This window comes from Jatropha curcas, chromosome 5 (assembly GCF_041381405.1).
Source record: "Jatropha curcas cultivar XTBG-Jc1 chromosome 5, XTBG_Jcur_1.0, whole genome shotgun sequence".
In the NCBI taxonomy this organism is placed as follows: Eukaryota; Viridiplantae; Streptophyta; class Magnoliopsida; order Malpighiales; family Euphorbiaceae; genus Jatropha; species Jatropha curcas.
This window is the reverse complement of record NC_143155.1, coordinates 10,881,575-10,896,777: the sequence shown is the minus strand read 5'-3', so window position 1 is coordinate 10,896,777 and position 15,203 is coordinate 10,881,575. Positions and strand designations below refer to the sequence as shown.

The 15,203-nt window shown below is 32.4% G+C and overlaps 1 protein-coding gene and 1 non-coding gene across 2 annotated transcripts; one reads left to right on the top strand and one right to left on the bottom strand.

Moving 5' to 3' along the window:
• Positions 1 to 984: 984 nt before the first annotated feature.
• On the bottom strand, positions 985 to 5,161 carry LOC149496214 (uncharacterized). The gene is made up of 3 exons (XM_089721994.1): positions 3,687 to 5,161; position 3,135; positions 985 to 1,372 (listed from the first exon to the last, which is right to left on the bottom strand). The coding sequence occupies exons 1-3, from the start codon at positions 5,144 to 5,146 to the stop codon at positions 989 to 991; spliced, it is 1,845 nt and encodes a 614-aa protein (XP_089578120.1). The 5' UTR covers positions 5,147 to 5,161; the 3' UTR covers positions 985 to 988.
• Positions 5,162 to 5,657: 496 nt separating this feature from the next.
• On the top strand, positions 5,658 to 5,764 carry LOC149496213 (small nucleolar RNA R71). Its single transcript, XR_016321061.1, has one exon. It is a non-coding gene; the product is annotated as a small nucleolar RNA R71 (small nucleolar RNA).
• The last annotated feature ends 9,439 nt before the right edge of the window (positions 5,765 to 15,203 follow it).

Sequence of the window (15,203 nt, the reverse complement as noted above, 5' to 3'; positions counted from 1 at the left end):
ACTGCTCTTTACCCATTATTGGGCAGCGAAGCGATCCGACTGCTATAAGTCTTACACTTGTTGACTCATTTCGACTTTTCTCTTGACTCAAAAACACATACACATAAAAGGCTCATCTTTGTACCTAGGTATCCTACCAAGAATTCTAGAAGTAACGGTCAAAATTTAGCTCATACAATAAAAATTAAACTCAAGCCTCAAATTCTAGGTCTAAAAGAGTCACAAATTTAACAAATTACTCAAAAATGCACAAGAGTCAAAAACAGTCAAAGTGACTTAGTTAGACTAATTGAAATTGCTTTTCAACCTAGTTCAAAGGACCGTTCAAACCCAAGAATAAAATTCTTTTCAACTTTAGTTTTTCGTAAAAATTAGAGTTTCAAGTCCTACCTAAAGGACACAATAAACCCTTGGAGTAATCCCAAAAATCAGCTCAAATCATTAATCAAACAAAAAAAAATTTTACTCAAAATTCATGGGATAAGTGCCTGACATCTAACTCAACCAATCATACTCAAATGGCAGCAGAAACAAATGAGCAAAATAAGTTGTATGGCATTAGCTATTTAACAAAAGAAAGCTCAAAATTTCAGCAATATGCCATCATAAATTCAGCAGCATTATTTATACCATGAAGCATAAAAACACCCCTAATAATAAAACCCTTCCCCACACTTACTTTACACATTGTCCTCAATGTGGACAAATCACAATTAAATCACAAGAGGAAGGTCTCAAGAGTAATAGAAAACTGCCCTGTTTCGCTGAAATTTACTCATCAAATAAATTGCAACCAAAAGCCAAGCTGTTGTCCGGTAAAGGGTACCTGCTACAGAATAAAATGCAAAACACAAGCCAGACAAACAAGCAAACAAGTGAATGCAAATAAAATAAATAAATAAAATAAAGCAAAAAAAAAAATCTGGGTTGCCTCCCAAAAAGCGCTTTTTTTTATCGTCGTTAGCTCGACATGGTCACAGCATCTTCTTCAATCTAAATAAATTGGATCACTCAATTTGATTTCTTCCAGTGAATGCTCTTGGAAGCCTTCATAAAATGGCTTGAGTCTATGGCCATTGACTTTGAACACCTTCTTAGTTCCTAAACTTTGAATCTCAACAGCACCATAAGAAAACATATTAGTAACAATAAACGGACCAATCCAACGAGAACGCAACTTACCGGGCATTAACTTTAATCTAGAATTATACAATAAAACTTTTTGCCCAACCACAAAATCCTTTTTTAAAATTAGTTTATCATGAAATGCTTTTGTCTTTTCCTTATAAATCTTAGAATTTTCATAAGCATCAAGACGAATCTCCTCTAACTCCTGCAATTGTAACTTTCTTTCCACACCAGCAGCATCTAACTCAAAATTACAATTTCTAACAGCCCAAAAAGCCTTATGTTCTATCTCAACAGGAAGGTGACACATCTTACCAAAAACCAACCTGTAAGGGGACATACCTATGGGTGTCTTATAGGCTGTCCTGTAAGCCCACAAAGCATCATCAAGTCTAAGGCTCCAATCCCTTCTATTTGGCTTCACCATCTTCTCTAGGATAGACTTCACCTCTCTGTTTGATACCTCAGCTTGCCCACTTGTTTAAGGATGATAGGCTGTAGAAACTCTATGAAAAACACCATATTTCTTTAATAATGCCTCCACAGCTCTATTGCAAAAATGAGTGCCTCTGTCACTGATCAAAGCTCTAGGAATTCCAAACCTGCTGAAAATATTTGACTTGACAAAATCTACAACAACTTTAGAATCATCAGTTCTGGTGGCTTTAGCTTCCACCCATTTGGAAACATAATCAACAGCAAGTAATATATAAGTAAAACCAAAAGAAGAAGGAAATGGACCCATAAAATCGATTCCCCACACATCAAAAATTTCACATACAAGTATTGGGGTCTGACTCATCTCATTCCTTCGAGATATACTTCCTGTTCTTTGACATTGTTCAGAATTTTTACAGAAAATATATGCATCACGAAAAATGGTAGGCCAATAAAAACCACAATCCACTATCTTTCTACCTGTGCTCTTAGGTCCAAAATGACCACCACATGCAAATGAATGACAAAAAACAAGAATTGATTCAATCTCATTATCAGGGATACATCTCCTAATAATTTGATCAGAACAAAATTTCCACAAATAAGGTTCATCCCATACATAATACTTAGATTCACTCTTCAATTTTTCTTTTTTAGCTCTACTTAAATCAGAAGGCATAGTCTTAGTAACCAAATAATTCACCAAATCAGCATACCAAGGGATCATACCTTGTAATTTAAACAATTGCTCATCAGGAAATAATTCTTGTAAAGGAATTGGATCCTCTTGTGTCACCAACCTGCTCAAATGATCAGCTACCAAATTCTCAGCACCTTTCTTATCCTTGATTTGTAGATCAAATTCTTGTAAAAGAAGAATCCATCTAATTAGTCTTGGCTTTGCTTCCTTCTTTGCTAAGAGAAACTTTAAAGCTGCATGATCAGAAAAAACAATCACTTTAGAATTAAGCAAGTATGACCGAAATTTATCTAAAGCAAAAACAATAGCTAAGAACTCTTTTTCAGTTGTGGAGTAGTTGCGTTGTGCAGAGTTCAATGTCCTAGATGCATAATAAATCACATGAAAAAGCTTTTCCTCACGCTGCCCTAAAACAGCCCCGACCGCATAATTACTTGCATCGCACATAATTTCAAATGGTACAGACCAATTAGGAGCTTGAATAATAGGAGGTGTCGTCAGTGCTGACTTTAACTTGTTAAAAGCCTCCTTACATTCTTCACAAAACTCAAATTTAACATCTTGCTGCAATAATCTAGATAAAGGTACTGCTATCTTGGAAAAATTCTTGATAAACCTTCGATAGAAACCTGCATGACCAAGGAAAGAACGCAATTCCCTCACAGTTGTGGGGTATGGTAAATTCACAATTAAATCAACCTTTGACTTGTCTACCTCAATACCTCTATTAGAAACAACATGCCCTAAAACAATTCCTTGGTCTACCATAAAGTGGCACTTCTTATAATTCAAAACCAGATTTTTCTCAATGCATCGTTCAAGAACAGAATTTAAATTATGTAAACATGCATCAAATGAATCACCATACACTGTAAAATCATCCATGAAAACTTCAATGCAATTATCAATAAAATCTGAGAATATGCTGACCATACATCTCTGAAATGTTGCTAGTGCATTACAAAGTCCAAAGGGCATTCTTCTAAATGCAAAAGTTCCAAAAGGACAAGTGAAGGTAGTCTTCTCTTGATCCTTTGGTGCTATCACAACTTGATTATACCCCAAAAAACCATCAAGAAAGCAGAAATAAAACTTACCTGCTAACCGCTCAAGCATCTGATCAATGAATGGCAATGGGAAGTGGTCCTTTCTAGTTGAAAAGTTTAACTTGCGGTAGTCTATGCACATACGCCATCCACTCTGAATCCGTGTTGGAACCAGCTCATTATCTTGATTTGCTACAACCGTAACTCCTGATTTCTTTGGCACGACTTGAACTGGACTTACCCATTTACTGTCTGAAATTGGGTAAATCACCCCAGCATCTAATAGCTTCAAAATCTCCTTCTTCACAACTTCCATCATCAGTGGGTTCAGCCTCCTTTGAGCTTCTCTACTTGGCTTAGCATCATCTTCTAACAAAATCCTATGCATACACACCGATGGGCTTATACCTTTAATGTCAGCCAATGTCCATCCAATTGCTTCCTTATGTATTCTTAGAACTCTTGTCAACCTTTCTTCTTCAATCTTAGTTAACTTACTTGAAATGATAACTGGAAGTGTATCATTATCTCCCAAGTAAATATACTTCAAATGCTCCGGTAATGGTTTGAGTTCAAGAACTGGTGCATCTATAATAGAAGGCAAAAATTTTGTATGATTAGGTAAATCAATCCTAGAAACCTCGTACCTTTTTGGAACTAATGGTAATGACTGCAATTCCATTACTGCATCTTGAATTTCTGCACTTAGGGGCTGGTTTGTACTTTCTTCATAAATTCCTTGACTAATCACTACTTCTAACTCATCCTCCTTGCTCAACTCAACGACATTCTGCACACATGAATCAATTACATCAAGAGAAAACACAGAATGCTCATCAACAGGATGTTTCATAGCATCAAAAATATTAAATTTAACCACTTCCTCATCAAATTCCATGGTTAAAGTGCCAGCATCCACATCAATTTTAGTCTTGGCAGTTTTTAAGAAAGGTCTACCAAATAAAATCAATGCAGAATTTGATGTGGAAATACTTTCCCCCATATCCAAAATATAAAAATCTGCTGGAAAAATTAATTGCCCAACCTGCACCAAAACATCCTCAACTACACCCATCGGGTACGCATTAGAACGATCAGCCAATTGAATAATAACACTAGTTTCCTTCAAAGCATTTAAATTCAAAGTTTGAAAAACAGAATGCGACATGACATTAATAGATGCTCCCAAATCTGCCATTGCTTTCTCTATTTTAGAATCACCTATTCTACATGGGATAGAAAACGAACCTGGATCCTTACACTTTGGAGGTAATTTTCTTTGAATGAATGCCGACACATTTTCCCCAACGGTAACTTTTTCATTATTTCTAAACTTTTGCTTTGTAGTACATAATTCCTTAAGGAATTTAGCATACCTGGGAATTTGCTTGATTGCATCAAGTAACGGTATATTAACCTCTACCTTCCTGAATAACTCCAAAATCTCTTTCTCTTGTTCTTCCTTCCTTGTCTTGGCCAACCTACTAGGAAATGGAGGAGGAACAACAAAATTATTAGCATCATTAAGTTTAGAATTTACCTCAACTTCAGGAATATCAGAATCCTTTGAACCTTGCTTGTGCTTCTTTGTTGACTCTTTTACAACCTGATTATTAACTTCTCTCCCACTTCGCAAAAGTATAGCACTAGCATTTTCTTTAGGATTAATCACAGATTGCGATGGAAGCTTACCAGAATTTTGAGCTTCAAGTTTGCTCACAGATGAAGCTAACTGACCAATCTGCTTCTTTATATTATGAATACTAGTCCTAGTTTCCTGCTGAAACTGTTGTGTATTAGTAGCCAAAGCTTTAACAATATCATCAAGTGACATACCTTGATTTTGAGAGGAAGAAGCTGGTTGATTCACTTGTGGTCTTTGCTGCTGGTAGCGATTTTGCATTGGCTGATTCCCATAACTCAAATTCGGATGGTCTCGCCATCCCGGATTGTAAGAATTAGAATAGGGATCATACCTGCGTTGTTGCTGCCCAAAATTTCCTACTGCATTGGCTTGCTGCACTAGTTCATCCTCTTGAAGTGTAGGACACATATCAGTAGCATGACCAGGAACCATGCAAATTCCACATGTTTTAACAGCTTGCATATTTCCTACAGCAATTTGTCTAACCAAAGAAGTTAAATCTGAAATTTGTTTCTCGAGATTAGATGTACTTACCTCATTAACCTTCTTAGACGTGTGATCCATTCTCATTCCAAACTGTTGGGAATTTGCTGCCATGTTAGCAATTAATCTTTTTGCATCTTCCGGTGTCTTGTCAACTAAAGCACCTCCACTAGCAGCATCTATCATATTTCGATCCATCGGCATATAAACTCATATAATTTGATGATGGGGACAGCTTGCACAAAGTTTCTTAAATCGCTCCCAATACTCATATAAACTCTCTTCACTATATTGCCGAATGCCACAAATGTCTTTCCTTATGTTGGCAGCCCGAGATGCAGGAAAATACTTCTCTAAAAATATTCGCTTCATCTCATTCCATGAATTAATCGATCCAGAAGGAAGGTAATACAACCAGTCCTTAGCTTTGTCTTCCAATGAGAAAGGGAAAGCTCGAAGCTTAATTTGCTCTTCTGAAACTCCTTGAGGCTTCATGCTAGAACACACCACATGGAACTCCTTCAAATGTTTATGCGGATCCTCACCTGAAAGTCCATGAAATTTAGGCAATAAATGGATTAGACCAGATTTTAATTCAAAAGCAACATCTAAAGTAGGAAATTGAATGCACAAAGGTTGCTGATTTAGGTCAGGTGTAGCCAATTCTTTCAAGGTTCTGGCAGCCATGGTATCAATTTCAGATTCTGAATCTGAAATTGATTCCCTCGGAGAATTGTTTGAATTATCAGTAATCGTCCGTTCAGATGGGGCTTGACTCAAATTAGCTTGTTTAGCTTTTTTAGCTAATTTCTCAAACGTTTAGCTGTTTTTTCTACTTCAGGATCAAAAATAATTTCACCAGATTGAGAACTTCTTGTCATAAACCAAATGGCTTCAATTCTCCTTCAATTCTAGAAATTTTACCACAAACCTGAAACCACAACACTACACAAAGGTAAGAAAACTATTTTAACAAAATAAAAACACAAAATATAATAATCTTTCAGTCCCCGGCAACGGCGCCAAAAATTTGATGTTTGTCGGTTCCACCAAATTTAAATTACTGAATTTAACTGTAGAAGCGGTGAATTCAGGTCGAACCTTAGAGACTGAAATCTTAATTTTTGTGTTTAAAAAAAAAGGGGGGTTTGTTTGTGAAAAATTCAACTTAACAGTTCAAAAAGAAAATTAATTAATTAAACTAAAGTAGTAATGCAAATTGATGAAAAACCAATTCAAGGTGATTTCTAATCCAATGCACAATTGATCACAGACAACTTATGATTTAATTACTCTTTGAATACTTAACTGAAATTTATCAAAAAGCATGATAAATTCCCAAAACTCCCCTATTTCGTTAACTTGAGCCCAGCACCCTCATTAACTCTAATTATTAAACGATCGGGTATTAAGCAATCCCTCTCAATTTAATAAAAGCATTAAGAATCAGGAAGTAGTTAAACTTGAACAACAATTTATAAAGCATAAACCATTTAATTCAACCCTATTGTCTCTATAGATTATTACTGAAAACCTGAAATATAATCAATAATATCTAATTGCTACTAACATTCAAACTTTCATAACAATTACGGATTATGAAATCTGAAATAGCACTTAATCCTACCAAACAATTCACTAATAGGCCTTTTTAGCAGAAAATTCAATAGAATCAACTCAATAAGAACAAGAAACAACATATATTCAAGAAGAAACTACTCATTTAAAACCCAAGTCTCACAAAAGTGCAAGGATGATAAATCCCTTGAATTGGTGTAAAAAAATTAGCTACTCATAATCATGGCTTCCAATCACCAAAACAAAGACTAAAGAACAAAAACCTAGATTAATAGATGAACTAAGAGAAGAAAAATGTGCCTCCTAGCTGCTGTAACACCTCCAAAAGGAAAAAGAATCCCTAATCAATTGGGAAAATTCAAAAGCAGTAAATAGAAAATACTTGTTGTTCTGATTTCTCCCCTGTTTTTCAGCATCTTCCTCTTCGAATCTGATTCTGACTTCTTCAACAAATTTTCAGATCTCCTTCTCACCTTTCTAACGAACTAAAGCTCGCCCAAAACGCATACTCACAGCCGCAGATACGACCTAAAAACCAGATCAGGTTGAAGCCCCTGTTTCTGCTCAAAACGGGATCTTTTATGGCGTTTTTGACAATCAAAATGACCTCACTTCAAGTAGTTTTCTTCACAACAACTGTAGGGCTGTCTTCTAAGAATTCAATGGGCCTGGGCTGAGTTAGTTTGGACACTTGGAACTCCAGATATGAAGTCCACGACAGAACAGGTTGTGCTCAGTTATACAGCACATAGCTTCAAACTTCAGAGCTGAATTTGATCAATATTGAGCCTGAATTAGCTTCTGATTCCTCTTTGACAATTGTAGAACTTTATTTCATCTTTCTAGCGCATCAAACAGAATCCAATTTGAAGGTCTACAACTCCAGATATCCCTGAAAAACCGAATAAGGGTCAAGATAAAAAAAAATGCTGAAATTTTACCAATTTAATCATATTACTCCAAATGCAACTAAAATAATGTCTAATTGGTAAAAATTGTCTAACAAAGTGAATTAAGCACATAAATAACCCAAAAATGCATACGAATATAGACAATTAAAGCACTTGATAATGCACTTATCAAACTACGTAATATATATATATATATATATATATATATATATATATATATATATATATATATATATATAGGCACAAAAATTAATGTGGCACAACTCTAGAGTATTAAGATGTTTATATAGAAAAATGTTAGTCTATATATTGAGTTGGAAATAATTTTTTATATTTTTAAAAATTATTTGTAATATAATTAATAGAGAACTTAATTAATACCATTAACAATATTTTTAGTTTTTAAATAATGAATTAAATTAATAATGTCATTAATGTTTTAAAAACTTTTCACTTTTTTTCTAAAATAATGAACGATATTATTAATATTTATTGTCTTTATTTTCTTTTTTCACTATTACATAATTTGTATAAATATCTATTTTAATATAAATAAAACCTTAAAGAAAATCAAATCATACTTTTAACAAAAAAAAAAGAAAAAAAGAATTCTTTGCCAACAATATAAGACTACTTTCAAGACATTTTATTGATAGGAGCTTGATCAATGTGGTGATAGCGATGGATTTACGAAGTGTATTCAATTTTCAATGATCAACTAAGGTATGATTTTATAATTTATAATAAATTATTCCATAACTATTAGCGTATTTGATCCATATAAAAGCATTTTATTTATTGTTAATATAATGAAGTTTTTACTTTTGTTCAGCATAATGCTACCTAAATGATAAAATTCATTTTTCACAATGGTTTTTTAATGAAATTAAAATTAAAATTCATTTTCTAATGTCATTAATCTGTGAAATAGAGAAATATTTAATGATAAATTTGATATTTATGTTTTATCTTGTGAAGAGAAATGATACTACTTCTCAACCTATTCCAAATCAGGGCAAATTTTGACGAATTTATTTTTAAGTTTTTAATGTTTATTGGATTTTGCTCAGATTTTAGATTATTTATTCAAAATGAATTCAATAACTGATATTTAAAAAGAATATTTTAAAATCTATTAGAATACTTATAAAAACTAAAAATATTAAACTTAATTATAAACTCGATTTATGTATACGTATGTCAATATATTGATCCTTTTGCAAGAATCTACAAAAAAAATTATTTTTTATTTTACTTTTTTATACATTAGTAAGTGTAATATTTGGATTCTTAAAGATAATTATTAATTATGATAAAAATAGTATTTTTGTTTTTAAATATTATACATTCGCACACAAAGCGCGGGAAGACGACTAATCAATATATATATATATATATATATATATATATATATATATAAAGCAAGCATTTTTTCATTAGAAAGTTGACATGTGGCATATCCACTTGGCATTTTAATTTGACATGTGACATATTTCTCCAATTAAGTTTCCACTTGGCATGGTTTCATTTAAATTTATTTATAATTAGTGTTTCAGTTTGATTTGATTTGATTATTCAATGTATTAATATATTGGTTTGATTTGGATTTATTTTGAGTTAGTGTTTTCGATTTGGTTTGATTTGATTATTTAATGTATTGTATTGGTTTGAATTTATTTTGAATTAGTGTTTTTAGTTTGGTTTAATTTGGTTATTTAATGTATTAATGGCTTTAAGTAATTATTATTAATTATTAATTTTTAAAAAATGATAAAATTTAATAACAAACTTTTACATGTATTAATGGCTTCAAATTTGTGAAGTTACAAAAACATTTCAATGTTTTATTAGTGTATTAATGTTTTTAACTTTTGATTTGGTTATTTGTGTAGTTTTATTAGTGTTTCCGTTTAGTTTTTTTTTTTTTAAATGGTGTAGTAATGCACTTTTTTTTTTTTTAATTTTAAATTGTTCACTCTCAAGAAACAATTTAACTTTCTTAAAAACACTATATATATATAAGTTGTGTCACTATATTCTTATGTATTTTTGACAAAAGTTTATTGGTCCCTCTTTTTAAATATATTATTCGTTTTTTCTTAAAAGTTCAGAATTTTCTGCATTTCAACTATTTCCACTAATGTGATAAGTAGCTCTTACTCAAATTTTTTTTGTCTCCATTTTTAAAGATTATTTAACACGTTTTTGCAGCCGTAAACTATCAAATACAAGTGAAAAGTACGATATAATGGAAAATTTGAATACAAATAGAAATTATTGGAAAATAGAGGGTATCACGATTGTAGGATGTATCTTTTAATAATAGTGGAGATTTTACGAGTACAAAGATGGTATTGCTGGATGAAAAGATTAAATATAATATTTTACATTTTTATTATTTGCATAACCAGTTAAAAATAATGCTATCATTTTAAATATTTATCCACCATAACTGAAAAAACTTATCATATAACCCATTTCTGAAGTGATTGTGTCTTTGTACTTGTCAGGAATAGTCTGTTCAAATCAAAATATACAATTTCAAACTATTTAAACTTCAAGCTACATACAACAAGGCATTTAAACTTCATTAGAGTAATGAAATTAAGAAGTCAATTTAATGAGAAAAACCATGACTGTGTGATGCTTAATTGTCATGTCCTTTACAGTAACTGCAAAGCTGGTTGGGAGATTTTGTATTTCATCTTCTTTATCTCGATTTTTTTGAACAGGTCAGCGTGAAGTTAATGGATTAAGGTCATCGTCCGCAAAAACAAGCTTGTAATTAGCACATGGATAGTAATAGAACTTCAGCCAACGAGCCCTGTCTATGGTTAAGACATAGTCTACCACTTCTTTCCATCCTTCATCCAAAAATTTTCGCTTTGTTTCATCTTCTGAAACCAAAACCTTCATAGTAGCAAGACCATCCACATGCAATGTAATGTATTGGCCTGGCCGTAGGTGTCCCACGAACTTGTCTTTCAACAGCTGACAATCATAGCAAAACAAAACCACATGGAATAGTAAATTTGAATAAAAAAATTTTAAACAAACTAAAAAAACTAGAAAACTAAAAATTTTTTCAAACAACAAAGAAATACCAAACAAACAGAGTATAAACTTGAAAATTCTGAAGTAAAATCATATATATGTATGTGTGTGTGTATATATATATATATATATATAATCATAAAACCTTACCAATCGGGGGTAATAAGTCAACCATGTAATTCCTTATGTGAACGGCGGAACATCGTTTCTCCATCGCAGCACCCCAAAGAACAGTAGATTTTATAAATTTTTCTTTCGATTGAGAGTCAAAGATGTTAAGAGATGGTTAGTTTGGTAGGAGGTTCTTTTCGCCTTCGTTCGGAAGCAGTCGAAAATGGAACGAAGATCAATACTTTGCTTTGGTAGTAATTCAATGCAACACTATCTACACCATAAATAGGTACTTATATATATAAAAAAAATATCGTCATATGAATCATAGTTAAAAATCAACTTTTTAGCGTTTTGTGGACAAAGTCATCATTTTAAAATATTAATTAATAACATGATGTCGTTTTAGGAATATGAACTTATGATTTTTTTTTACCTTATTTATTAAATATTTTAGGTTAAATAAATATAGGGCACATATTTTAATCATATAATTTAAAATTATCATTTTTTTTCCAGTTTCGAATCGAAATTAAGTAATATATTTTAAACTTTTTAATTTTTTTAAACATTTGTAGCTTCAATGAATAATAATGATAATAAATTTTAGTTTTGAAAAAATTAAATCAATTTAATTTAATAAAAATTTTGAGTAATTTCTTTTAGAAACTATACTCAAACAAAGAAAATAAGTTCGAATTTATTTAAGAAAATGTTTTCTCATGATTTTTCTTCAAACCGCCGCTTTCAAGCCTTAAAAAATGAATAACCGAAATCAAATCATAATTAGTATAACTTACATATGGTCCCTATTGTATTATAATTAGTATGATTTACATATAATCATATTTTGTTATAGGTCAGCACCCGTATTATAAAAGATTTCAATTTATTTCTTTCATCAATTTTTAATAAGATATATAGATAATCATGATTTTTAAATTTTATTTTGTTTCGTATTTTGTAACAACAATCTATCTTATCTATTAAGAATCATATATGCATATGGAAGTCAAGAATGACAGTAGAAAAATATTCTTCAAAAAAGAAAGATAATAGAAAAGTAATACTGATACAAGGGTGATGTTGGAGAAAAACAAAATTGAATATAAGGAGAAAAACAGAAATGAATATAAAATTGAAAAAAAAAAAAAAATATCATTTTCCTCATACATGAATATATTTGAAATTCGTTATTTATAACTATAAATATATGTCAAAACCACATTTATTCTAACCATGACACTTATTATATTGAAATATTATGATTATTGAAATGAAAATGATCATTTATAAAGTACTAATATTTCAACATTAGTGTGATTAGTGATTTATACTAAATCACAATTACGTAATATAATTAAATTGCGATCATTATAATGTAAATTAAAGCCACATTTAAGGAATAATAAAATTAACTTATCAGTAAAAAAATTTAAAATTAATTTATTCAAATTATACTTAAAATTTGAACTACAAAAAAATGCAAAATAAATAAAATTATATTATATATATTATAATTAAAATTATATCTACAATAAAGGCAAGTACGTCAGAACTATTACAAATAACTATTATCGTGGAAACTATTACTACAATACAGTAAAGCATTCACTAGATATATTAATTAGGATGATGTCCTTGAAAGAACGTTAGAAAGTTATCCACTTCTCGCTAACAGGAGCACCTAGGGCACGTAATGAATTATTCACGGTGATTGATATCATAAGGAGAAGCAAATGTGCCTTAAATGTAGAACATTTAATTGAAATTGATTTTTTTTTGAATAAAATATTATTCTACCCAAGCCAAAATAGACGTCTTTATAACAGATTCCGACATTCTTGTAGTTTGCCCATCCACTTAATATTTTCTATCATGGATATTCCTTTTGCATGCTCTTGCCTTTTGTTTTCTTTTAACAATAGCAATAAACCGGTTCTGTACGTTGCATGAATATGCCCTCCATAACTAGCTTTTGCAAAAAAGTCAAAATCCGCTTCAAAGTTATAATTTGCAAAATATTGTACCTTTTTCAAACAAAAAAAATATTAAAATAGTTATTGCATTAAAATACTTAAGACCCATTGCTCTTTGTAATGTTCTCTACAAGATTATGAGCAAGGCTGTTGCTAATAGATTAAGGAGAATACTGCCTCTGATTATTTCTCCTTCGCAAAGTGCCTTTGTTGTGGGTCGAAGTATCCATGACAATAGCATCATTGCTTATGAATTGATGCATTTTTTCTTAAATAGAAGAAGAGGTAAAGAGGGTTTTGTGACTTTAAAGATGGACATTTCGAAGGCGTATGATAAACTTGAATGGTCCTACATTACTGCTGTCCTTCTAAAGATGGGTTTTCATCCGCTTTGGGTGAATTTAATTCAAAACTGTATTTCCTCTGTTAAATACTGGATTTCATATGAAGGCACTCCCTTAGGACCAATTATTCCATCTAGAGGCATACGGCAGGGCGATCCTATATCGCCATACCTCTTTATTCTTTGTGCAGAAGGTTTGAGCAGGTTAATACAAGCTCAAGTTGATAAGAACGTTTGGCATGGTTGTTCTTTAGCCCGTGGTGCCCCGATGATTCATCATCTCTTCTTCGCAGATAATAGCTTGTTAGTTTTTCGGGTTGATGTGAGGGAGGCTTTTATGGTTAAACAAGTTATTGCTACCTATGCTCAAGCTTCGGGCCAACATATCAATCTGAGGAAGTCTTCAGCTTGTTTCTCTAAGAATGTGTCTGCTGAATTGCGGGGTGAATTGTGTTCTGTCTTGGGTGTTGAGGAGAAACTTGACTTGGGTATTTATCTGGGTCTTCCCACTAGGGTGGGTATTAATAAAAAAGAAGTCTTTGCTTTCTTGAAAGACCGTGTGTGGAAGAAGCTCAATTCATGGAAACGTCGTTGTTTATCTAAAGCAGGCAAAGAAGTCATGTTAAAGACTGTATTACAAGCACTCCCAAACTATGTGATGAATTTGTTTGTACTACCTAAGACATTTTGCCATGAATTGCAGCGGATGTTGAGTAACTTTTGGTGGGGTAAAGGTAAAAATCATGATAAAGGTGTGTGTTGGGTGAGTTGGGATAGAATGAGTAGACCAAAGTGCTTTGGGGGTCTTGGTTTTAAAAAGCTTCATGAGTTTAATATTTCTATGGTCGGCAGAAATGCATGGAAGCTCCTATCTGCACCAAATTCTTTTGTTGCTCGCCTTCTCAAGGCTAAGTACTTTCCCAATACTGACTTTTTGAATGCTCCTTTAGGACACAACCCGAGCTTTGTTTGGCGTAGTCTTCATGACTGTCAAGAGCTGATTCTTAGGGGGGCTTGTAAGAGAATTGGCAGAGGATCCTCTACGTCAATTTGGAATGATCCTTGGCTTTACATGACTGAATCTTTGAGGGTTATTACTCCTATGCCTATGGATACGGATTTGTCTACTGTAGCAGATTTAATGAGTAATGGCTCTTGGAGGTCTGATGTTCTGCTTCATCAGTTTTGTGAGGCAGATAGGAAGGCAATTCTTTCAATTCCAATCAGCTCTCGTTAACATGAGGATAGCTGGTTCTGGAGATTCGAAAAGAAAGGCTTATATACTGTTAAAAGCTCCTATAAGATTTTGACTCCTGTAAGTCCTTCTTTTACTGCCTCTGATTCTTCTTCTATGTGGAGTAAACTATGGAATTTGCAAATACCTCCTAAGTGTCGAAACTTCTTATGGCGTCTGTGTTTGAATGCCCTGCCCACTGTACCAGCACTTCAACATCGAAAGATTCCAGTTTTTACTTCTTGTTATTTGTGTGGGAATCATGAGGAAACGTTAGTGCATCTATTTGTGGACTGCCCTTTTGCATGCTCTTGCTGGTCTATTTCATCTGTTGGCCACCGTACTGCCTCATCTGGAAATTTCATTGACTGGTTTAGATCTTTATTTGGGCAGCTGAATGGTGATTTATCTAAAGAGTTTGCAATGGTACTTTGGTCTTTATGGGAGGCTCGAAACGCGGCTGCTTGGAAAGGGGTATTTCAAGATCACTGGCATGTTAAGCGTAGAGCGGGTTCTGTGTTAAATGATTGGGAAAGAGCTCAAACTGTGGTAC

Excerpts from the sequence above, each read along its gene's own strand:
- LOC149496214 (XM_089721994.1), bottom strand. The coding sequence starts at position 5,146 with ATGTCACTTGATGATATTGTTAAAGCTTTGGCTACTAATACACAACAG.